Source organism: Anopheles arabiensis, chromosome 2 (genome assembly GCF_016920715.1).
Source record: "Anopheles arabiensis isolate DONGOLA chromosome 2, AaraD3, whole genome shotgun sequence".
Classification (NCBI taxonomy): domain Eukaryota; kingdom Metazoa; phylum Arthropoda; class Insecta; order Diptera; family Culicidae; genus Anopheles; species Anopheles arabiensis.
The window spans coordinates 47,243,053-47,266,726 of record NC_053517.1 but is presented as its reverse complement, the minus strand read 5'-3'; the positions used below and the strand labels follow the sequence as shown (position 1 = coordinate 47,266,726).

The window sequence follows — 23,674 nt, the reverse complement described above, 5'->3', positions numbered from 1 at the left end:
GAACATGCAAGCAGCACACCACCCCCACGCGATCGTTCATTGTTTAACCTGCTGCGATCGCAACGGTATATATTGTAAGAATCACTATCCAGGACCATATTGGATGGAATCGATTCATTTAACCAGGTTTCAGTAAGGGCAAGCATTTCAAACCCTGATTCATTCGCAGAAAGGCGCAATTCATTATATTTGGTGCGAAGGCCTCGAACATTTTGGTAATAGATCACGAAGGGGTCTATTAATTGTGAGCTATCCGTTTGGCAAACGGGCTGATCTGTGGTGAGCGATTCGTGTTGCTGAGATTGTTCTGCGATTGAAGCCCCACCCCCGGTGATAACTGAGGGGGTGTGGGAGGAAACTCCGGTTGGATAGCCTCTAGGATCTCGGTCATCTGGGATAGTGATTGATTCCCGCGCTGTGGGGATGGCGATCGATGATCCAAAAAATGATCCGGATGAGCGGTGCTTTTTGGCGCAGCAGAAGAGCAATTTGCACTGCTTGAACGATGCGAAGTAAGCGCAGAAGGGTCAAATCGGGCCCTTTCATGTATACGTTGCTTTGGTAGGCCACGATCAACAAACTCACGAACAGTAAGTGAAACTGGCCAAATAGTAGATTGAAGCGCCAGATCCTTGAGTGATTTGGGAATACTCACTTTAAACGATATAAAGGACATCAAATCAAGGTTTGCGCCCTTTTTCGTGAGACGGTAAACATCTATGTTGTCGGTTGGCAGCACAGCTTTAAGCCACACACGCATATCATCAGCGGAGACATGCGATTTGATGTTCGTGAAGTATAACCATACTTTTTCTGCTATGCCAGTGTTCGTGGTATCATGGTTCAAAACAGGATCAGAAGATGATTTTGTATTTGTTCGGCAGTGCCCAGCACTAATATCACTAGTCACCTTAGTACGATGAGTGTAGTGGTTGCAGCTATCAGAAGCTTCCACAGTGTTGGTATCGTTCGCTGCTTGTTGGATATCTGCAGTGAGCTCCATTGAGTTGGTAAATGTACGGCGAGTGGATGCTGTTTTAGTCGTTCTGGTATTAGTGGCGTTGAGTGACGATGCATTAGTGGACGTGTGCGTTCGCGATGCGTGAGAAACAGACGGCTTAGCTAATACGGGTGTTAGCTTATCAGCGAGAGCGAGGATCTCCCCAAATAGCATTGGAGCGTTACGTTTCGCGATTTTTGTATGGAGGCGTTACTGCTCGCTACCTGCTCATAACACTGCTCGATAGCAGTCTTTAGTGAGCAGGTAGCGTGTAACATTCTATGTAAGCTCAATGAAAGCTCAAAGCTCAAGCGTTACTTAGCGAGTGCTCGAACCACAGTATAACGCTGAGGGTTCTGTATTCGGATGTAAACAAAAACACACACACTTTTTTAAATTTCGATGCACATTGTCCAGTACAACGATAAAATGTATTTTATTTAACTATTATTCAATACTTACATGCCCCAATATATGGTTTTACACGTTTATATACGATTTCAACCATCACTTTGGATGGTATCAACTGATGCCGACGGCGTTGTTGTCTCTGCGTCAGGCACATGTATTGTTGCCGCTTCTAATGCTCGGGTCGTTTTTTCGTTAGCAGTAGCACAACGATTAAACGCACTAATTGTACCACTTGCAAAGCGATACAAATAAAGTAAAACACATAATACACCGTACAACACACTTCTTAACAACACTTGCACATAAAAACCACTTGTCGATGCGGTGATCCAATGTCCTGTTTGCAGTGGAAAAATAACAATGAAAGATTAGAATGCTTTCAAATATGACATTCTTTTATAATACTTTCCTTTCCATGCTATTTTGTGGTGTATGGCAACGTTGGTTTGCTTGAAGATACACAACGACCGGTGTGTTGGTCCAGTTGAGAATGTGCCGATCACGATCACAGCCGGCTTTACTGATTGTTGTAGAAACTGTAACAAAGATCAATATCATTAAATCTGCATTATTATTACAATTCATTGTGATTTCATGAAAAATAAAGTGAAAAAGTAAAGTAAAAGTGAAAAAGTAAAACATTTCATCTTACCGGCGTCGTATTTCGTCGGCATACACACACACACACACAGCTGCTCGATCATACTCGGACGAATGTTGCCAAATTTCGGGATGAAATGATGTTTTTCCTGTGGAATAATGTGTTCAAACATTAAAAGATAGTTTATTTACTGAAATATGCACAGAACACTTACCTTTTCTCGAGTTTTCACATAAAATTTTACGATTATTCTGCACACAATCTTTACGGGCGGTTGTCCGTGTTTGTTTACGTTTCTGACTTGACAGATATGCGAGCTGTCATGTGACGAAGTGAAATACATTCAAGCCTCGCCAATTGCAAGTCTGCTTTTTCAATTGAATACAAAAAATCCGAGTTGTTCACATAAATATGAGAAAAAGTCAGTTTATCCACATTGTATAAAATAACAAACATGACAAAATACGCAGACATTAGTCGTGTTACAAAATGTCTTCCTAATAAACAAAATCTATTTTTTTTGTAGACATATGATATAAATCCAATTAGCGAGTTCTAATTGTATCATATATATTGATATTTTCAAAGCGGTTTAAGTTAAAACAAACATCAGTGTTTTTTTAAATAATCAGAAAGATAATAATAAACTTAATAATGATTAAAATGTATTTTATTACATTTATGTACAACGATAACCTAACTAGTAAGCATGTTCATGCACGTGTGTAATTATTTGATAATTTTTTTGTGATCCCTATATGAATGTTGTAAAGTAAAACAGACAATTTACTCTGTTCCTTTTTCAATTCTTCAAGATAAGGTTTTTTTTTAATAGAAACATGTAGGTTTATTTAAAAAAAACATATATAAATACATATATATAAACACACATACATATATAAATATAAATATAGAAATATATATATATATATGTATATATATATATATATATATATATATATATATATATATATATATATATATATATATATATATATATATATATATACATATATATATATATTCATATGGTATGGTGCATATACTTATATATACATTTATTCATATGGTATATACTATTTTAATATATATAATATACTATATGTAAGTTGTTAATATAATTATTTTTATATCATTATACCGATGGCGGAAACCTTTAATTTTTTCATAAAATTTTAGTACAAGTTTTTGTTAATTTTGTTTTTAAATATGTGATCTGAATCGTTATGAAATATCCATCACTCATTTTTTCCAAATTCAGTTAGACCATCTCACCAAGTCAGAATGTATGGGGTGCGCGGTACGGGTAAGAAGAACATAGGGGCGGGGGTACAAATAAACGCATCACAACACCAAAGTCTGGGTGAGACGGTGATGGTGTGAAACGCTTCTTGCTTCAAGCTCTTGCGGTAACAGCGTTAAAGACAACAACAACAACAGAGAATAACGCATCGCGTAGAAACAAACACACCGTTCGTGGGTATGTCAGGGGGGGAAACAACGGGAAAAGCTCAATTCTCTCTCAGCGATGCCGCTTGGGTCAGCAAGCAAATCGCTCTTGATAGCCGATCTAAGAGAAGAGAGAGATGAGTCAATCGTGGTGAGAATTTCTGCTTTCACCAACTCGAGTAGGGCTGCTATCTCACTTGTGAGAAGTGAGTTTGTGCCATTGCGAAACTCGTTACAATTTTTGCACAACCACAACAATTGATTATTCCGCCCAAGCTCACGAGTAGAATCACGGGACAAACCCGTGCAATGGGTATGATGCTTGGAGCCACACACACCGGCGCAGGACACCGAATTTGCACTATCGGTGGGTGCATTGCAGGTTGAGCACTGCATAACGAATGACACAGCACAAACTGACGAGTGACAGGAGCAGGAACGAAGCCAAACAATATCTCGGCAAAACTGACGAAATAACAGGAGACTAGGTGCAAGAATTCAGGTGCAACTTGATAACAAACGAAGGCACGCACTAGCCAGTACAAGCAACTCAGCAGCACCAATGTTGCAAATGTTGAAAATCAGGCAGTAACACGGCAAAACAGCATCAAAAATCAGGAGCACAAGGAAGGCACAACCACTCGGTTTGACAGTCGATCTCTCTCTGTTGTTATTTTGAAGCAATGCGGTATGGACGAATTTAATGAAATTATTGTTTAAAAATTTCTTATCAAATGATGCTGTAGATTATAAACAACTATTCATTATATATTGGTTAAAAATAATTTAAAAAGGTTCAAATTCAAAAGGTTCAGGATTAATTCAAATAAAATTTATCAAGTTAAATTATATTGCTGAAGTTATGAAGGATATATATATTTATAAGTTAATTTTATTAAGGGATGATGATGCATTTGTTTACAAAACCTAGAATAATTCAAAGCTCGTTCGTCTGTTCCATATTTACAGTAGCCATTTTCAAGCTCAAAGTACACTTCAAATCTCAAATTGAATAAAAGCTAAATTAAGAAACATTAAAATTTGCCACTTTTCACATTATCAACCGAGCGTTGGAAGGGAAAAGCAGCGATCAGCTTTAGCAGGTCCACCGAGAAATCCCTGTGTTGAAAAGTGCTACAATAAATTAAATGCAAACCTCAACCCATGGTCCCCATTATCGTCTTTCAATACGTACAATTCTGCATCTAGCTAGTTCGTTTTCATAGTTTCATTTTTAATTATTCCACATCAACGAGAAGACTCTTTAAACCGGCCAATACACAAACGAGCAGACAATCTTGCAGACATCTACAAAGACACATACAAACATGCACACATAAACACAAAAGAATGGTGTATGCTTTCCATTCTGTTTCAGACCACTAGAAACCAATGAACAGGTTTTCCTTGGTTTTCCCTCCATCCCAATGTTGTACCGAGCGAATTATACGGCGTCTGTCTGTGTTTCTTCGGCCTTTCGGAGTTATCTTATAAGCGAGTGGATAACGGCAGCGGTTGGGTGAGTACAATGAAGAAAGAATGGAACAAGACGTACACGACCTCCAAAGGGGATGATGGTTGGGCAGGAAATTGTCAACCAACCAAGCAACCAGGCCAGAGCACAGGACGACGAGGGTCACAAATGCGATGATGTAGAACATAATCCGTAAAACACTTCTGAGAAAAGGGCCTGCAGCAGCATCGTCGTCAACGGTTTGCAGACTTGGCCTGGTCCTTTGCTGCATCGATCTTGCTTTCGTGCAAGTGTGGTGGAAAATCGATGGCTTCTCCTTTTGGTAAGTTTCCAAGTCACCGGTTATCGTGTTAGCGTGCTCTTGGGAATTAGGGGCGCTTCGCTGGGCGGATAGGGATGGAAGGATGAGTTCCAGTATGACGTCGCTCTAGAAGGGAGACTGCAATGTTTTAGGCAACCCTGCTCGATGTCAATCGCAGCACGTGAGCGAAGATATTTGCACCTTGTGCGCAAACATAGTTTAATTTATTTCGTATTATTAATTAAATATCACCAAGTGCCAAATCGGCTGAAAAGGGGAAAAAGCTAATATATAACATACTGTAATGTTTTCAACAGGCAAGGTTATTAAGGTGGTTTCTAGCTTTGTATTGATTGTTTCGATAAATATAAATTAATAATATCAAATAGAATTACAAACAAATGGATAACTTCTTGTAAACAGCACAACACCGATGCAAAATAAGATGTAGCATCAATGTTGCGTCTGCATAGTTTTTCCTCAAACCAAGCTGACACAAGACAGTTTCCTCCATTCCGAATCTCCATATTTGCTTTCTCGTTTTAACTTATAGCAGTGACGTTACCAAAGCAACGCTGGCGATGGAAATCCGACCACGACTACCGACAATAACGATAACGTCGTCGTCGTCGTCGTCGTCGTTGTCCGGCATGTCTTCCGAGGCGTTCGCTCTCCTTCTGCGCCAACCGACACTACTGTGTCGTCCGGATCCTTGTTGCGGAACCAGTACCAGTTTTGCCAAGTTTTCGCCCGCTTCCAAAAAGGGAGGGGTCGGCAAATGAGTTTCTTCCCTTTCTCGGTGTCGAGAGCCGTTGTCGTTTCTAAATCCTCACCCCAGCTCTCGGCACAAAAAGGGGACTGGCTTGGCAAAGTTCTGGCCGGAGCAAGACGCTCGCTCGGTAAAGAGCTGAGTGGTTTGATGTGAGCCTGAGGTGTATCGTCGTCGTCGTCCTTCCTCTGTCTCAGGCAACATACTCACCCCACACTACCTCGTTACGGCACACACGCACACTCACTCACCACTATCTGAGCGCAGAGTGGTGTGCTCGATGGGAAGAGTTTTCCATAAGTCCCCCTTGCTTTTGCAGTGGAAAACTTCGATATGTGCAGTAGTTTTAGTGACGGGAAAACATAATAGATGTGGTGACCCGAACGAAATAGGAACCTTAAGGCACTTTTGGTTCACTCTCGGGATAGACAGGATGTGGGTGAAACGGGGGCTGCTGATTGTTCAGGAGAAAAGAAGAACCTAAATGGGAGAAAGTTTTACAAAAGGAAAACTGAACCCAGGGTACGAGAAGTTTTGAGGTTGTGGATGTGTGCATGTGTGTGTGTGTGTGCTTACAAGGATAACCCGGGAGCTGGACCCGAGTCCTGGACCATTTTATTATGTCTTTTACTTTATGATGCTCAATATTTTGTAGTCATTTCATGGTATGGGATAGCTTCGGGAGACGCAACACTGACGGATGGACCTACTTCATTGCAGCAGAAGTGACCAACGATATGCCGTACCGACGTCGTCGAATGGTGGCAGTAAACACTTACCAATTATGTCCGATTTCTCTTGTCACTCAAACTTCAAACGACCAAGAGCGTTTTTTGCTGAGAGTCTATCTGGAAGCGGGTATCAAGTCTACGGTTGCAAGTGTGTTGTTGGTGGTTCTCCATTACATGGATCATTAGAAGTACGATGCTGACGGGGAAGAATGTTCCCCAATCGAGATGAGACAGCTCCACTTCCAGTAGTTTAAGCGAGAGCTCGTTTGCTCTTTTTTTCGATTCTTTCCACTGTTTGGAAGCTCTCAGATCGACCGTAACGGACAAAGTTCATTTCTTTTCATCGATGCTTACAGTTTCTGTGTGGTTGATAGAAGTCTTGCCACATTTTTACCTCCGTCCTGTGTCTTCACCTGTCCCTTTGCGTCATTTCGTTCATTGCGTTTAAGCTGCGACTCGACCATAGTCTGTAACGTTCTTCCTGGTATTCGACTGGAGGACCATGTTCGAAGGCGGACGAACAAAAGCGTGCTAGATTAAAATGCATAAATTAAAATACCTTCCCAGTTTGCAGTCCGTGGGATTCTGGGTGGTGCGTTTGTGTGACCTCCCGAGCAACACCCCGTTGATGTGAGAGATGCCCAGCTAATGCTGAAGGTGGAATTTGCATGTTTCCTGTTACCGCACCGGGCCCGGGGTGTAATTGGAGCTTTTACTCTCAAGTGCATTGTACACCAAGAAGCTAAAAGAATAGGTAGGAGAGGGAAATGGAGGGTCCTTCGATAGGGTTCCGTTGGCGCCATTGCAGTGCAGCGTTTCTCGGTTCACTTGTCTTCGAAATCTAATTAAAATTGCTGACCCGCTGCCGACTGCGCACTGGAGCACTTCGATGTAAGGGTCAACCCTTACACAGAGATCACTTCATTAGGAGCCTTTCTTTGAAATCAATCGACAAAAGAGCAATCGAGGAATTACTGATTTAATTAAACCATTAGAAACTTTAATATTTGCCCTATCCGGCTGCAGCAGCGTCCGGGCGATTGCTGTTTGAATGTTTGAAGTGGAAAGGCGCAACATCCTTTCTGTAATTGCTTTACAGTTTTATTGCATTATTGGATTAGTTCCTTTAATGAGTGACGGTGCCTTTTCTTTGCAAAAAAACGAAGATGACGCTAACAATTAATTCAATTTTCCGAGCCGGCTTTCCGGGTGGATTTTCTTGCAATTACAAAGTACAGCGTGACGTCGTCGAGATTAAAGATGATGAGCAATTGTGTTAGTAACTTTTCACAACGTAATTAACTCATGAGCCGATTCATCTTACTGTTAATCTAATCAGTTGATTGAGTAAATGAGCATTTACTAATTTTTCCACGTCTTAAAAAAAACGGAAGGAAATATTGATTCGTCGAAGCTTCCATTTTGTTCGGGCTCGAATCTATCGATTTTTGGACACCAGCTACAATCGTCCATTCCATTCCTCGAAGGAGAAACAGTTACCCTGAACCTCCCGGTGGGATGAAGCTAAGAAAGAGAAAGGTGTAGCTCTTGGGCGATCTGCCGCCTTTTCGATGCCTTTGGTTTCATGGAAAAAGGTGCAAAACAGGGCAAGCAGAGGGGAATCTGAAAGAGATGATGGGGTATTGGCGCAGGTTGGTGGGTTTTAAAATATAAAACACGACGAAAGTAAGTAGGCTTTGGGTGTTTGTGGCTTGGTTTCGGTCCGAGTCCGAGTGTGTTTTCTAAGAGTGTCTGCCCTTCATCAAAGATAACTCTAAAACTATGGAAAATTACTTTCCATCTCCCCCACCATTCCCGGAGAAACCAATCGATACGAAGCACGTGCGAGAAGGAAGGGGATGGTGTGCCTTCTAGGCAAACCCTATGGTCGGCAGCAGGGGGATAGGGAAGCAAGTAGGGCTAGTGCTGTTGCTGTTTTTGATGTGGAGTGAGGCAGGTTTGACGGGATGTATCTGGGTGCCAAGCAAGGGGTACAGCAAGGGCTGCCACCCAGATCCCCGAACCCGATCGATCCATTTGCGAGAAAATGCAAACGAAGCAGGAACCTATTTTCATTGGACGCAGTCCGTAGCCCGAAAGGAGAATTGGTCTATAAACTTTATAATAGTTATATCTACGGGCGTAAGTTTCTGAGCACCGAGATTTCTACCCCCGGCGAGAGCGCTGCTGGTACCGAGCCATGACCATGGTGGACTGGGAGGGATTAGGCATCAGGCATCGTGCAAGACGTGTCAGCCCATCTCCGCTGCCTCTGCTTGAACGAGACAGAGAGCGAGAGAAAGAGAGAGCGAGCGAGAAGGAGAGTGAAAACCCAAACCGAGCAAGGTGGATGGGATGGGTTTATATATATTCTTCGATCCCGGAGCCTCCGGAGTCCGGACAGCTCGTCTCAGCTTTGCTTTGCCGATGAACCTGCTACTGGGGGGGTCTCTTAAGGACCGATACAAGGATTCTACGGCCAGACAAAGACAGGACACTTTATCTTTCGAGGAGGGCTGCTAGGAAGGTAGTGGAGAGGCGACCGTCCTGGGTAGCTGTAAAACGAAGCACGTGACGGTGGCCGGTTGGAGCCATCCAAGAACGGAACCCATCGGGACCGTACGTGGGAACAAAGCTGTTAGTGGCTCATAAATTGACTCCGGGGTGGAGAAACGATACGGTAAATTATTCATCGTTGGTTCATGGTATATTTGCTAGAAAACTTATATTTATTCATAATATATACATTGAGCAAGTTTGCGTATTTTTCGATGGGTCTATGTGGAGCGGCAAGTTTTTACAGCGTACTATCTTAACTCTTGAAAATGAAGACTTCCAAATGCCTCGGCTTTGGAGCGTTCATCAGATGCAGAAATGTCGGTACAATTTATTGCCAAAAGCACCGAAAAAGAATCCTACGAATGGCGCCATTGTCGGTGCGGTGGTGATGTGTGCTGCTTTTCACACTTGGCAACCTGCTCCAAAAACGACGTCCGTGCACGGAGCGGTGAAATTATGCCGCACCTTTCTTGCACCGCAGCTCCACGGCATACGCGGCGCGGGAAAGCGAGCTCGAGACGAAGAGATATGATCATAAAGAAAAATAATGGCCACTATTCCCAGAGTGTGTATTAAAGTATTCAACGACCTCGACCATTGCCACACGGCAAGTCCTGTATGGTGTTGGGCGGGGTTGCTGCTGCCGCTACTGGCTGGTCAACCGTCGCCCGTTCCCGCTCATTCCGAGGGCCCCCGTTTTGCGAGCAACATTTTATGATTAAACATAAAAGTTGTGTGTGAACAAAAATTATGACATAACCGAGCGGCGATTAATGTTTAATATAGTTCTGCTGGGCGCATCCCGGGGGCCAGACCTCTGAGGAATGGAACGCGCGGGCCAAACGGTCTTGTGCGCGTTTGTTATCCAGCGCCAAGTAGCAATGTCTCGTGTGTGAGTTCTTACCGTGGTATCGGAGTGGCGACGGTTTATTTTAGAGCGTGGCATTCATTTCGCTTGCCCTAAAATTCTCATGGTGAAGAAGGGAAACTAGACAACCATTAAACTTGCTTGGCACGGGACCCAACCACACACAGAGCGCACATTAAAAGTAGCGAAAGGTGCCCATACACCCATATTCGGAGACGGTCCAATCGAGGATGGGGGATGGACTTCTTTCACATTTGGTTTTGGCGCGTCCGTGGGCCTATTAACGGGCTTGTAACACTAGCCAATTAGCCTGCCCCGACCCCGACCCGGTCGGTAGGTCAGGAGGGAACCGAACAACAACAGCAATCGTAATGGCAGAAGTCAGGCCATGATTATCCACAAACGGGACACTTTGGCATAGATACCGGTGTTTAATACAAGCGCGGTACGTTTGCTGAGGGGTGGGAAAAATTCGGGCGTAAAATGGCGGACCGTGCTGCAGTCGAGTCGAGTGTACGTGTGTATACCATCCACCAACGGGACACGCTCATTGAGTGAGCTATTCACCCCGGAAACAAGGTTGTGTCCCGGGGTCGGACGAATCTTCGTTGGAAAGTCGGCCGAAAAACGGCGGGACGACCTTTGGACGCGCGCGCGACCCTTTTCGGTTGATGTTTTAGGCTTGATTAAGGGTGATGCGGCTGTAATAGAGAGGGGTGGCTTTTTGTGCCGTTGGTGGCTTGGAAAAACTGGTTCTATGCTACGTTTGCGGAGTTTAGGTGACGCTGCAGCTGACATTGGCTGGCCGTGTAATCCGGTGCAACCGGTTTTTGGGAAATGGCGAAACGGGAAAAAAGGATGTGTGTGAGCGTTTTTTATAGTTTACTTTTTTAAGTGTAGCAAGATCCCTTCAACTACGCGATTGATGCTACGCTGTTTGTTGCGTCCAGTTTTAACAGATGCTTGCTTGTGCAAGTAAATACATCGATTACAAGAAATCTCAAATGCATGTATTTTGTTCGTTTGCTTCAATATCTAAACTCAAACAAACATGAAGCTATTAACTTTGGTCAATATATTTGTATTACAAGCACAATGCAAGAGGACAATTACCGAACCCATTCCAAAACTCCGATAAAGAACGGAGGCTTCTCTTTCCGGGGTCTAGATTTTGCACCAACCGTTAGATAACTAGCTGGCTGGTGGCTGGTGGTTTGCTCCAGACCGAATGGGCCCGTGACGACATGTCGATATGGCTCTACCGTCCTATCACACAATTTTCTATATACAACAACGGACCGATGCATTTACCTCCCATCCCATAGCCCGAGGAGGTCCGGGCCATGGGAAATGATAGTCATGGGGTATACCGGGCACAACTATCACATGCTGCATGAAGCTATAAAATTTTAAACCCCAAAAGTTAATTATATATGCAAGATTATTATAAACTATAAAAGTATACAAAAGAGACTTGCTCTCTGGCACCAACGGTGCTGCCGCTGCTGCTGGTGGTGCTGCCGTATGACAACGCTGCCACACGGCCAAGGGTTTTGTTAATAGAGATCGGAGCGGACACGCTGGTGTGGAGAGCTAGAGGTGGTAGAGCGGTGGCGAGGATGAAATAATTTGAAAGTTTATCTCGGTTGCCACTTTGGCATGTGTAGCGGACCGATAGCAAACGAAGCAAGATAGAAATCCCTGCATAAAAGATGAAGATGGCAGATGAAGGCTTGGCCAGTACCAGTAGATGGGGAGAGTAACGGGTGGCGAAGGCTTGCCCAACGGCAAAACGAAGGATATGTGTTCCTGTCGATTGGATATATCCTGGTAGTGTACCGTCTCGAGCTTTTGCATTGCATTGGAATTTTCATCCTGCCGGAGCGGTTGCACAGACACACACCGGCCATCAGGAACTAGTTTGTTCACAAACAAAATCAAGACTTTTCTGTTATTAGTTTTGAATGTTTGGTGTTTGTAACGCATTGGCTGTTGATAATCGGGAAGGATACTGTGTGGGTACTACCATGCCTTACAGTTGTATTTTTAAGCTATATCTTTATATGGCAACATTATTTAAAATTGTGTAATATTGTACACCAGCTAATGTGGATTGTATTTCTTTCCCCAAGGAACGAGTGAACGTAAGTTTGCAAACTTTCTTGTGTATGATGTCTCATAAAACATACATAAAAAAGATTTATGAGAACGAAACGAAAGAATATTAATATTAACTGAATATATCGAATTTCTTCATCTTTCTATTATGGAAGTTTGATTTTCATCCTGAAAACTAAAACAAAATATTTTGAATAAAAAAGTCAAAATAGTAGACCACTAAATAACACGCTTTACTAACTAGTCCTGAGCCAAATTATTTGCTGCCGAGGGCCAAGTAAAAATGTGAAATATGACAAACTAGCTCAAATCATTCTTTTGGTGTGGGTTTAGACAACTTGTGATACTATCTTCACTCCGCAGCAAGATGAAAAGTCCTACCTTTAGGCTTTTAGATTGTAGATAGTTTCAGTCAAAGCTACTATTAAGATGAACAGGAGCCGCTTGAAGCGTAGATCTTTTTATATGATACCGAAGTGGTTCGATACATATTGTAAACACAATGCTATTTTATTCGACAACATGGCAGTCGTTTGCGGGTACCGTATGGATTTCAAATGAAAATCTGGATTTTAAGAATACTGCAAGAATAATAAAGAAAAAAATACATAATAATAACATAAACATGTTGCGCCAGAGGAATATACTAAAATAATTAAATTTCCCTGAATATTGCTGGTGTTATACGTTGTGTTCCAGCCAACAGTCTTTCTGCATGAACTTTACTTCGCCACAAAGTGAACCAGATGTCACCAAAGAGAACATTCCATGTACCAACCCATTTGCGCAATAAAAACCTTATTGATTGAATCAATTACCATTAGTGAATTATTCATCGACTGATACGGGGCCGGGCTAGTTCATAACGATCAGACCATTAACCGACAGGCGTCACCTGGCATCACACGGCAACCACATCACCTATGGAGAGGGATGCGACAACCATACGACCGGTACGAATTACAAGCCTGCGTCCTGCGCATGATTACAAAGTTGGCATCTACCCCGCGCACGAAGATGTGTGTTCTCGGGCGAAATCTTACCTAGATAGTCCGTAGCCCTGACTCCCTCCCCTGCTTGCCTTTCTATTGCCCCCGTCCCTTGTTTCTCTTCAGCTTTGCCTGGACTGGTCGGGGCTCCAATGTCTTCGGCCGGTCGATAGTTTAATGAGATCTATAAAATTAAACCCAACCCTTTTCCAATCTTCTCGGAAACGACTTACATCGTCCGCCCGTGTTAGCGATGCTGGTTTTACTGGCTGCTGGTACTCGTTGGTCCAAAACAAGCCAAAATAAAATGATCCCCGTCCTGACCCAGCGTCCAGTGGTTGGCAACGAATATTGGCAACCGGGGTTTCTCCAAGTGCGCTCATCTCAACCCTCACGCCGGGGTTGCCTTATCGGTCCATCTTCTACAGCGGGCAGGGTGGACGATGGGGGAGCGTATCAGTTCGGACCGACCTTTTGCTATGGGATGCGGGTGGGTGTACTCTATCTGTATGTGTGTGTGTGTGTGCGTTTTTTTTGCCATATCACACAGCCAAAGGAAAATGTTTCTTCTGATTAAAGATTATGTAAACTCCTCGTTCCCATCTCAAACGTTTCGACCTAGGGATGGAAGCGTTGGATAGGATTCGATTCGAGCAGCCATTGGGTGAGGAGAAGAGCATGATGAAAATCCTGAAATTGGCCCTCAACGCCGGGCTAACGGGCCCAACGTAACCTTATGCCACATAGCACCCGGTAACCTTCAGCCACCGGAGATTTCCCTTCTTCTAGGTGCTGCTGCACTTTGCTCAGGTTTGGGTGAAATGGTATTGTTTTTATTGATGAAACGTTCACTGATTTCATATTTTCTCTGGCCATCCACCCGTCCATACAAACACACACATGTACTTGGGACGAGTTTTTATGTGTTATTTCCCATAACTTTTTAATTAACTTGTCATCATTCTCGGTTAGTGCAGTGACGTGAAATTAGGAATAGTTTTCTACTGCTTGCTCTCACCCGGTCACTCGTGCTGTAGGTATTTGGACGTTTCTTTAGGACGTAAAGTTGGCTCAACTCTTCGCCACCTAGCCCACCAAGAGCTGAGCTGTCAGAAAAAAGTAGAAGAAAGATAAACCATTGCTGGAACCCATCAGATGCTGGGATACTATGCTGGGTAGGGTCGCTGTGGAGAAAGGTTTGATTTTGTGGGCCTATACTTCTATTCCATGTAATGGTTTAGATAGCAGGATGCTGTTGTTGATTCGGCACAAATTTCGGAGAAAAACTCGCTTTATCTTACAGCGATGGACGGTCGCTTTCGAACCCAGCTCAAAGAGTTTTATGTGAACTGGATCAAAATCGATCGATCCCAGCAAAGCCAGACACCCATTTTCTTGTTGTTCTGTAAAAGTAGGAACCGTGCTACGCGGCATGACAAATCGTTTCTTGTTTCTCTATTTAGACACTGTGGCTATCAAATCTAATACCCTTACACGCACGGTGGAATATGGCAAGTAAATGCTGACCTACTCTTCATATCCCTCCGTTCGTTTGGCTAATCTTTAAACCATCGCCCACTGTACGACGCCTTAGTGAGGGATGTAAGCCAAAATAATCTTATATGGTGTGTAATGCGTGCGATTGCAGAATTTAACGCACACATGTAGTCATCCCTCGAAGGAGTGAAGCGTATACAATATCTCACACAGCATACCATTTAGAGCATAGAAAATTCGCCCCCATAGACAGACAAACCCACACAGACATCGTATAAGATGGTTCGTTATTACCCTTCTGCATGTGTAGCTTCGTACAAGATGGGAGTCGAAGTGGTCGTACGGCTGACCAAATGGTTCTGATAGTGGTGGTGGTGGTTATGGTGCTGGTTAAGAAGAAAGCATGCAAATCTAGGGACTTCTTTGATCCACCCTAAAAAGTAGTGCCTTTGCGTTGTGTTTGTAGCGTGTTGGTGTATTCGTGCCATTCAACCCTCTTTTGCTTGAGGATTCATATTTTACAGCATTTAGATGAGGGAAGAAGATGCAAAACAGCCACACAGCTCTTCATCTTGCTTAGGATAGTGATGTTTTTGCTCTTTTTATCCTTAGCAAAAGGGATGGATTCTTTGTATTTGAATGTGTTGGTGTTTTGTTTGGTGCTTTAAACTGTGGATGATTAAATTAGAGTTTAAAGAAATAATTTACGTCAAATAAATATATGAGCTGATGTCGATTTTTGGGTAGAAACGTATCTTTTCACTGTAATAAAAGTTGATTAGCGTAGCTCCGAGTAGTCCAAAATATTGAAGAAAGAACCATCATTCACTGTGGGATGTCCAAACCCTACTCCCTCTTCACCCGAAAACATCGAGCATATCTAATCAGCTAGCTATCAAAATATCCACTCCGTCCAAGCGCATACCGCCCACTGTTCCCATAGTGTCCGACAGTTCCGCTGGATGGAAAGTTTTAAGGGGAGTGAGGGCGAAGGAAAAATCAACAACTTTACTTGTGCAATTTATAAAATTATTACTTTTGTGCGGAGACCGAGCTGGTCGGTTTGTGCCAACTTGTGCCAACCCAACAGCAGCAGCAGCAGCAGCACCATTACCGAGCAGCCCACAGCTCACCACAGTGGGATGAGTTTTCTGGTACGAAAAATTGCTCCTGGGAGAGTGTATGCTTGTGGTCGGTAAGCAATTTTGATGCTGCTGCTGCTGTTGCTGAGCTGCTGAGTAAGCGGCAAAAGGAAGCCAACAGTTTTCCTAATCTAAATCTATTCAAGTGAAACCTAAGGAATATTTCGGCACAAAGGAAGAAGAAAACGGGTTTGATTGCTTTGGGCTGGCGTAGTAGTTTGATGAGTTTTTTTTTACTTGAATCTCTCTCTCTCTCTCTCTCTCTCTCTCTCTATTTTTCTTGCTCGCTCTCTTTCGCTTTATAGTTTCATAGCGTTCCTTGATACTTGGAGTTCCGTTTTTGGTAACGGTTGAACGGTTGACTAAACCATTCTGCGTTCTCACGACGGACCCTTCTTCCGCCACCAAATGTGCTCCAGTCTCTTCCTGACCGTTAGTAGCACACTCGTAGAGAACCTGTTTTCCCAAGCCACAGTTTCTTCAGGATGCGTCCGATTCGTTTTGAGCTGGAAGACGATGCACGGACACAACGTTGCAAACAGTGATGCTGTGAAAAAAGTGGAAAACCCGGTTTTCTAGCATCTTGCATCCTTGAATTGCTGGTTCTCTGCTCTGCCAAGGAGGGGAAAGATTTGGAAACGACATGTAACGGTTTCCATTTATTAAATGGACAACTGTTGGAATTTTGATTACGCTTTTCTTCCTGGGCTCCGACGAGAACGAGATTTAAACACGAAACGATGTATGTTTGTGCACAAAAAGGTACACGACTCAACTTAAAGGAAACTGCTTTGTTTATTTCCCTATATTTAGTTTTACACATATTTGTTAATATTTCATTACTTTTCCTCTGCGCAAAAAAAAGTCCAAATGAATCAGCGGATAAAAATTTTCCTCTAGAATCAACCAAGGTTTGGCTTCTCTGCAATATTGTTGTTGCAGGCTTGCATGCAAGGCTAGCCGGAGTTAGTAAAATTTTCCCCACAACCATGCTCTCTGTGTTGCAGGGTAAAATGAAAAGATAGTTTTAAGAATTCATAGGCAGTCGGGTACTATCCGGTTTTTCTCAAGCCCTTTATTTAATCGCATTGTTTGGCTACGCTTTTAACAAAAACGGTAGGGCCGGCACTACCAATTTCCGAGGTGCCTTGTCTTGTCCAGGGGCAAATCCAGAAAAAGGAAGTGCTACCAAGACAGGCGACGTGTCGGAAAGCAGCAAAGTAGTTATCTCGTAGCACTTACTACTTCCTGGGTATGTGTGTGTGTGCGTACAAGGGTTTGTGTATGCTCGAGTATGCTTCAGACCAAAGACCCAAAACTTTGCTGGAAACCACAACACCAACACCGTGAACAAAGACAAGTCGGCGAGCTTTCTATGGGCTGGCAATCGTTTGTCCTACCGACCATTTCGGTCAGCCCGGCACACGGCTAAGCCGTTGCGCTGTGGATAACTTTTCCGGAATCTATTTTTCATGTGTTGCGCTGCATTGTTTCCGAATGATACATTTTACAGCTTTTCCGGAGGTTGCAAGAAAGTAGGGTGTTACTTCGTTACGTTTATGCAAGTAGCAAAGTGTCGAATGATTGTTCTGTGCATTTTTGTCACAGTGTCTAGGTGTTATAATAAATGTTTATTTGGTTATAGAAGTATAGTTTAATAGTAGACATGTCGCTTTCAACACCACTAGATAGGATTATAGTGCCATGCGCTTGCTTTACTTCCTTCTTACTTATCAATATCATGTGGTACTTATAGCTTGTGGCGGATTAACACGATGCCCTAAGCGGTTACACGATATAGCCCTTCTGAAGTGTTGAGCGAGAAATTGTAAAAGGAACTGTAAACTAGAGAAGGAATGAAATGCAAATTTAATTGTTAGCAAGGGTGGGTCTCTCTTGCGCGTCTGCTTACGTCTGTTTACGTATGAATCAGCCGTTCCTGCTTATAGTCGTTGTGTATGAGAGTTGAAAACGAGAATGTATCGAATAAGGCGATTATATTATTCAAAGTCTCCAAAACATAGTACAGCTAAAGAAAATTTCCAATAATTAGTATCATTAGTAATTAGTATTCATCTATCAAGTCTCCAAAGCCTTATAGGCCGGCATATCCGCGTAGGACGTTATGCCAAATAGAAGAAGAAGATTTTAATCTATTTGGCGTTAATATTAGACGAAGAAGATCTTCATCTATTTGGCGTATCGTTATACGCGAAAATGCTGGCTATATAGGCTTTCGAGACTTATTCAGTACCATACATACGGATAATCAGTATTTGCTATGGAGCGACGGCGTTCGATTCGTTCGAGGGGACGACTGCACCATCGAACCGCTCCACATTTAGAATCAATTTTCCAGAAAAAAAGTATGAATGTTTGAATAGTTTATAGAGGCTTTGGCTCTAACGGAGTTCTTTCGCCTTGCAGAAAAAAGTATGGCCATTCTTTAAACGATGCTTGTGTATTGGCTGTGGTTTTTATTGATATTGTGATTAAAGATCTGCCGTTAATATAGTTGTGTTTAAAAACATGCGCGCCCTAATTTTAGCTGAAATCAAGGTATTTACGGACGAAACGGCTGTAACACTAAACTTCTTAATCAACATATTTGATGCAATTTCAGATTGAAGTTTTTGTTGTCGGCAATTAGAGAACCAATTAGAGTTTGAACAACTGCTTTAAATCTCGCAGAAGAGGCTTTACAATGCACATCGAGATTCAGTTTGTATATACTTTATTTTTACGATAGTTTTAGTGTTGCCTGTCGCAGAGAAATAAACAAATCAATACATAATATTGAACATGTTATTTTGAAAACAGAAATTAGCTTTGAAGCTTTAAATGGCTGATCGTTGATTGTAGTATGGTATTTTTGAAAATACATTGAGGCACCTAAAAAATTACATTGAGGGAAAATACATTGGATGCATTGAGGCATTTGACCTATAGAGTAGCAACGTAAAAGTGATGCATTTTGTTTGTGTCTTAATAATTAAACCAGATTTTATTTACCAGCGCAATCGATGTCTATAACATCTTTAATATGTAAAATTACATGTTTCATAGTTGTGTTCAAATCTATCTCCCTTGTATTTGTAAACGGTTCGCCAACGCTTTTCAAAGTAACTGTAAACCGTACTTTGCTTAGTTTTACGCCTCTGTCAATCAATAACAATGGCAACATTCCTTTTGTCGCTATTTCGAGCCCAAACCAGCTCAGGTGAAGCATTTTGATATCGTTTGACTGTCATTTTAACGGCTGGTATATCAAGGAGACATACTCCATAAATACAATCATTTTGCTTGTTCGAAGATACTCCCAAAGTAACCTATTTTTGTCGTAAGTTTTCAGCTGTAACTGAGATTCGACTTTTCAACTATTACTACTTCTTCTATTACTGCTATACTACTAGCACTTCTAATTTTACAACTAATACTATGCACACATTGCATTTTTTCGTGCAGAACTGAATACTGGATGTTATGTTATTCAAAAAAGTGAATAAACAAACCAATTTGTAAAAATGTATTTATGTATTTGACACGCAATGTCGAGAAACACAATAAAGCAGAACTCGAGTAAATGTATCATCTTTTACGTTGTCATCCTCTACAATTTTCTGTATCCACAATTTCATAATATAAAACAACTTTCCTGTTACGGCACAATTTTGAAAATAATTGAAAATATAAAATTATCAAAACTATTTGTATACTCAAGCATATTACAATATTCAATGCATATGTTGTCTTCGAAAACTATGTTGACAGCCTTTTAGTAAGAACGGACTTTTTGGCTGTGTGATAGTAATGTGATTCGAACGCTTGTTATGGGTCAAATAACAGTTGTAATACTTAACCCTACTCAATGCAATTTGATAATCAGAAGCAGGCTTAATCAACGGTTTGCCTTTAAATGTATCGCATCGAACGATATGATGTTAAGACTCACTGGCGCTCCCAGACCGTCTATCTTTCGCTGGATCAAACCACCCAGAACTGTTCACGTACCACACTGTCAGCACGTGTTTTCGGTTTGTTGTGTTTATCAGCCAGAGCAACCTTTGTAGTATCGTACGTTAAATGGGGGCTCGTTCATCGCGTGTTGTTTCGAATTTTTCTTTTCCTCGACGTTACATCGATGTGTGCTCTCTCTCTCTCTCACCCTTTGATGGTTGCACCATATTTTTGGCACTCATTACATTACTATAAACATCGACGAGACTCTGCAATGCCGACTATCTTGCATGCCCACCCTGGAGACCACCTGATGCTCAACCGCGATAGGAAGTTCTGCTTCGTCTATCAGCAAATGTACATCGTGACTCGTAACAACACCTGAGCGATGACACTTGAAAATGAAAGTTTGCCGATACAACCGAACGAAACCTCCCAGCACTGACGCTTCTATTTCAGTCCAAGACAGTCCAAAACAAAGTCCCGGGGATGTAAAAGGTGGGAAGGGTGGGGCGTGCTGCTGGCAAATGGTTGCTGCTGTTCCGGGCGCTAATGGCCTAACGGTATTGACGCGGGCAGGAGGCAATCCGACAGCCGAACACACCCAATGAGTACGACGCGTTGATAATGGAGGATAACGCGGCAGAAGCAAGAGCGAATGCGCGAACGGGGGTGACGAAAAGAAACGAAAACGGTACACAAAAATACGATACATTCCAGAACAGGTTTGATATAAAAACGGGCGCGGGCTATAGCGGACGCATGAGAGAATTGCTCTGGTCAGTAGGTGTCGCTGGCCAACGGGAGCAGTCACGCGAGCTCGCAGTTCAATCGACATTATGGGACGTGTAGCGATCGTTTCCTCGATGGTAATACTGGCAGTAGTGATCAGTTCGATCACCAGCTACCAGGTGAAACCGGCCAACTACGCCAAACTGATCGAAAAACAGAAAAAGTTTGACGGTAAGTAATTACGCGAAGAGTTTGTATGGGGAGTGTAATTCGATAGGGTTTCATTAGCACGGGGTAGTTTATATGCGTTTCGTTTCGTTTCGGTTCGACCGGCTGAGCAGAGGCATTCGAGAAGGAGTTCTACGTGGAGCACACGAAATATGTTGAAACGGGCGAGCAGTCCGAGCGACTGCAGGAGATGTTTGAGCATATACGTCAGGAGCCTGACATGTTCCGCATGGAGATGGACAACCATCCGCTGCCGTACCTGACGGCAGAGTGTACGGCGTGTCGTGCCCTGGTCACCACCTATCTCACCTACCGCCGTGTGCTCGGATGGGATCGGGATCGTATTGCGCTGCAGGCAGCTTCCACCTGTGAAACGCTCAACATTCTTACGCCACCGAACTGCTTGAAGATCGTGAACAAAAACATCGACATTCTGCTGTACATTATCGACAACCGGCCGTCCCTTACCGCGCAGACCATCTGTGGCATCATCTTCCAGTCCGGTACGTGTGTGTTGGAGGATCCGGCCTTCTTGAACTGGTCGATCAATGTGCAACCGGGCGGTCGTCCAATTACCGCGTCCAAGACCTCGCCGAATCGCGGGGCCAGCGACCTGAAGATCATCCACATCACGGACGTGCACTACGATCCACACTATCGCACCGGGTATAATGCGGTGTGCGGTGAGCCGTGCTGCTGTCGCGAAGGCCAGGGCATACCGGCCAACCCAGCCGACGGGGCCGGCGAGTGGGGTGACTACCGAGACTGTGACTCTCCTTGGAAAGCGGTAGAGGATGCAGTGCGAGCTGCCGCCCGGCAGCATCCGGACGCGGCTTACGTCTACTACACCGGGGACATTATCGACCACGGTGTATGGGAGACGACCGTGGCAGGCAACATCGTTTCGATGACCCGTACGTACCAGTTGTTCCGCGATGTGTTTGGCAGCAAACCCGTCTACAACGTGCTCGGCAATCATGAGAACAATCCGACAAACGTGTTCGCCCCAAGCTACATCACGCAGTCGGAGTTCTCCGCCAAATGGTTGTACGACTTTTCGGCCGATCAGTGGTCCACCTGGTTGCCAACGGCATCCCAGCAAACGATCCGACAGGGAGGCTTCTACACGGTGCTGGTCCGGCCTGGCTTCCGTATCATCGGCATGAACAACAACGATGCGTACACGTTCAACTGGTGGATTCTGTACGATCCGGCTTATCTGCAGGCCCAGCTTCAATGGGTGCACGACACGCTGCTGCAGGCTGAGGCGGCCGGCGAGAAGGTTCATATCCTGGCCCACATTCCCATCGGTGCTGGTACGAGCTATCGTACTTGGGCCCGTCAGTATCGGCGCATTCTGGACCGCTTCTGGGACGTCATTACTGCGCACTTCCACGGCCATACGCATGCGGACGAGTTCAATGTGTTCTACTCGCTTGCAAACCCGCAGCACGCCATCAGCGCCGGATTCAATGGTGGCGGTACTGTACCGTTTAGCAACTACAATCCCAACTACGTGGTGTACTACGTCAATCCGCAAACATACGTAAGTGTCATCACTGGTATATAAAATGGCTTACAATAGGGCATTCAAACTTCAAACAGTAAGACATATATTTTCTTCTTAACTTTTTTCTCTTCAAGGATGTGACGGACTTTGAGTCGTGGTACTTTAGCCTGACGGAGGCGAACCAGAACCCGAACCGGAACCCCATCTGGATGCAGCTGTACTCGTTTAGCCGAGACTTCCAGCTATCGAACGTGAGTCCAGCATCGCTCGACGGGCTCGTCCGCCGGTTTGCTTCCAATCCAGCCGAGCTGCGCCGCTACTGGGAGTTCAAGGTGAAGCGAGGAGATCCGTTCATAGCCGCTGGGTGTGATGGTGACTGTCTGCTGAACCATCTCTGCCAGATCGTCACCAACGAGGCAAACGATGACACCAAGTGTAACGCACTCGCTGCCATCTTCCGCAATCTGGACGACGAACTGTTTAACGAGGAAAAGTAATTTGATTCGATTGATGGTGTACAATGTTTTCCCTTAAAGTGGAAGTGTAATAATATTAACCGAAAAAATATAAAGACTGCATTTGCTAATGATGGATTATTGCTCTGTTTTTGATCTAAAGAATTTATGTCATACTATTCTTTCAAGTTTACAGAACTATGTAGTAACATGTGTTTTTATACTTCACTGACTTATTCCACGTTCTATGGGACTTCGCGATTTGTGATCGTCCAAGAAATCATGGATTGAAACACGTAAATCACCTTTTACTGTATGTATGTTGTTAAATTTCCAAAATTTAGATTTGATAGTTGATGATTGAATATAATATATAATCCTGAATAGCAGAAATGCTAAAACGTGTTTGAAATAGAATATATTTTGAAAATCACATTATGAACAAACAGATTTTTGACATCGACTGATACCCTTCATCGAGTTTCAAATTATCGAGATATGTGAATCTATAGTACTGTATATACCCCAGTTTCCAGATGACTGAGAGAGTTTTATAATTGTCGGACCGGGTATTTTAAAGCACCGTGGAAGTCGAAATAAAACTCGATTGTATGTATTCTTTGCTGCGGTTAAAGTAGTGATTTCAAAATATAATTCAATAGTAATAATGAATAATTAGGTTTTGGATGAATATATCTACAAAAATCTAATGTTTTACGTTTAAAACCTCAAACGATAGGATTTCAAATTATTTAATTGATAAACACAATTTCCTGGGGCTGTCCCGTGGTACAGTCGTCAACTCGAACGACTCAACAACATGACCGTCATGGGTTCAAGCCTAGAATGGACTGTCCCCCCGTAGCAAGGATTGACTATCCGG

At 43.3% G+C, this 23,674-nt stretch overlaps 1 protein-coding gene across 1 annotated transcript; it reads left to right on the top strand.

The window, feature by feature from the left end:
• The first annotated feature begins 20,621 nt into the window (after window positions 1-20,621).
• On the top strand, window positions 20,622-22,923 carry LOC120894486 (sphingomyelin phosphodiesterase-like). Its single transcript, XM_040297096.1, has 3 exons — window positions 20,622-20,829; window positions 20,940-22,372; window positions 22,471-22,923. The coding sequence occupies exons 1-3, from the start codon at window positions 20,706-20,708 to the stop codon at window positions 22,831-22,833; spliced, it is 1,920 nt and encodes a 639-aa protein (XP_040153030.1). The 5' UTR covers window positions 20,622-20,705; the 3' UTR covers window positions 22,834-22,923.
• The last annotated feature ends 751 nt before the right edge of the window (window positions 22,924-23,674 follow it).

Excerpts from the sequence above, each read along its gene's own strand:
- LOC120894486 (XM_040297096.1), top strand. The coding sequence starts at position 20,706 with ATGGGACGTGTAGCGATCGTTTCCTCGATGGTAATACTGGCAGTAGTG. Across the intron at positions 20,830-20,939 it reads AAAACAGAAAAAGTTTGACG|AGGCATTCGAGAAGGAGTTC; the intron begins GTAAGTAATTAC and ends CCGGCTGAGCAG. Across the intron at positions 22,373-22,470 it reads ACGTCAATCCGCAAACATAC|GATGTGACGGACTTTGAGTC; the intron begins GTAAGTGTCATC and ends TTTCTCTTCAAG.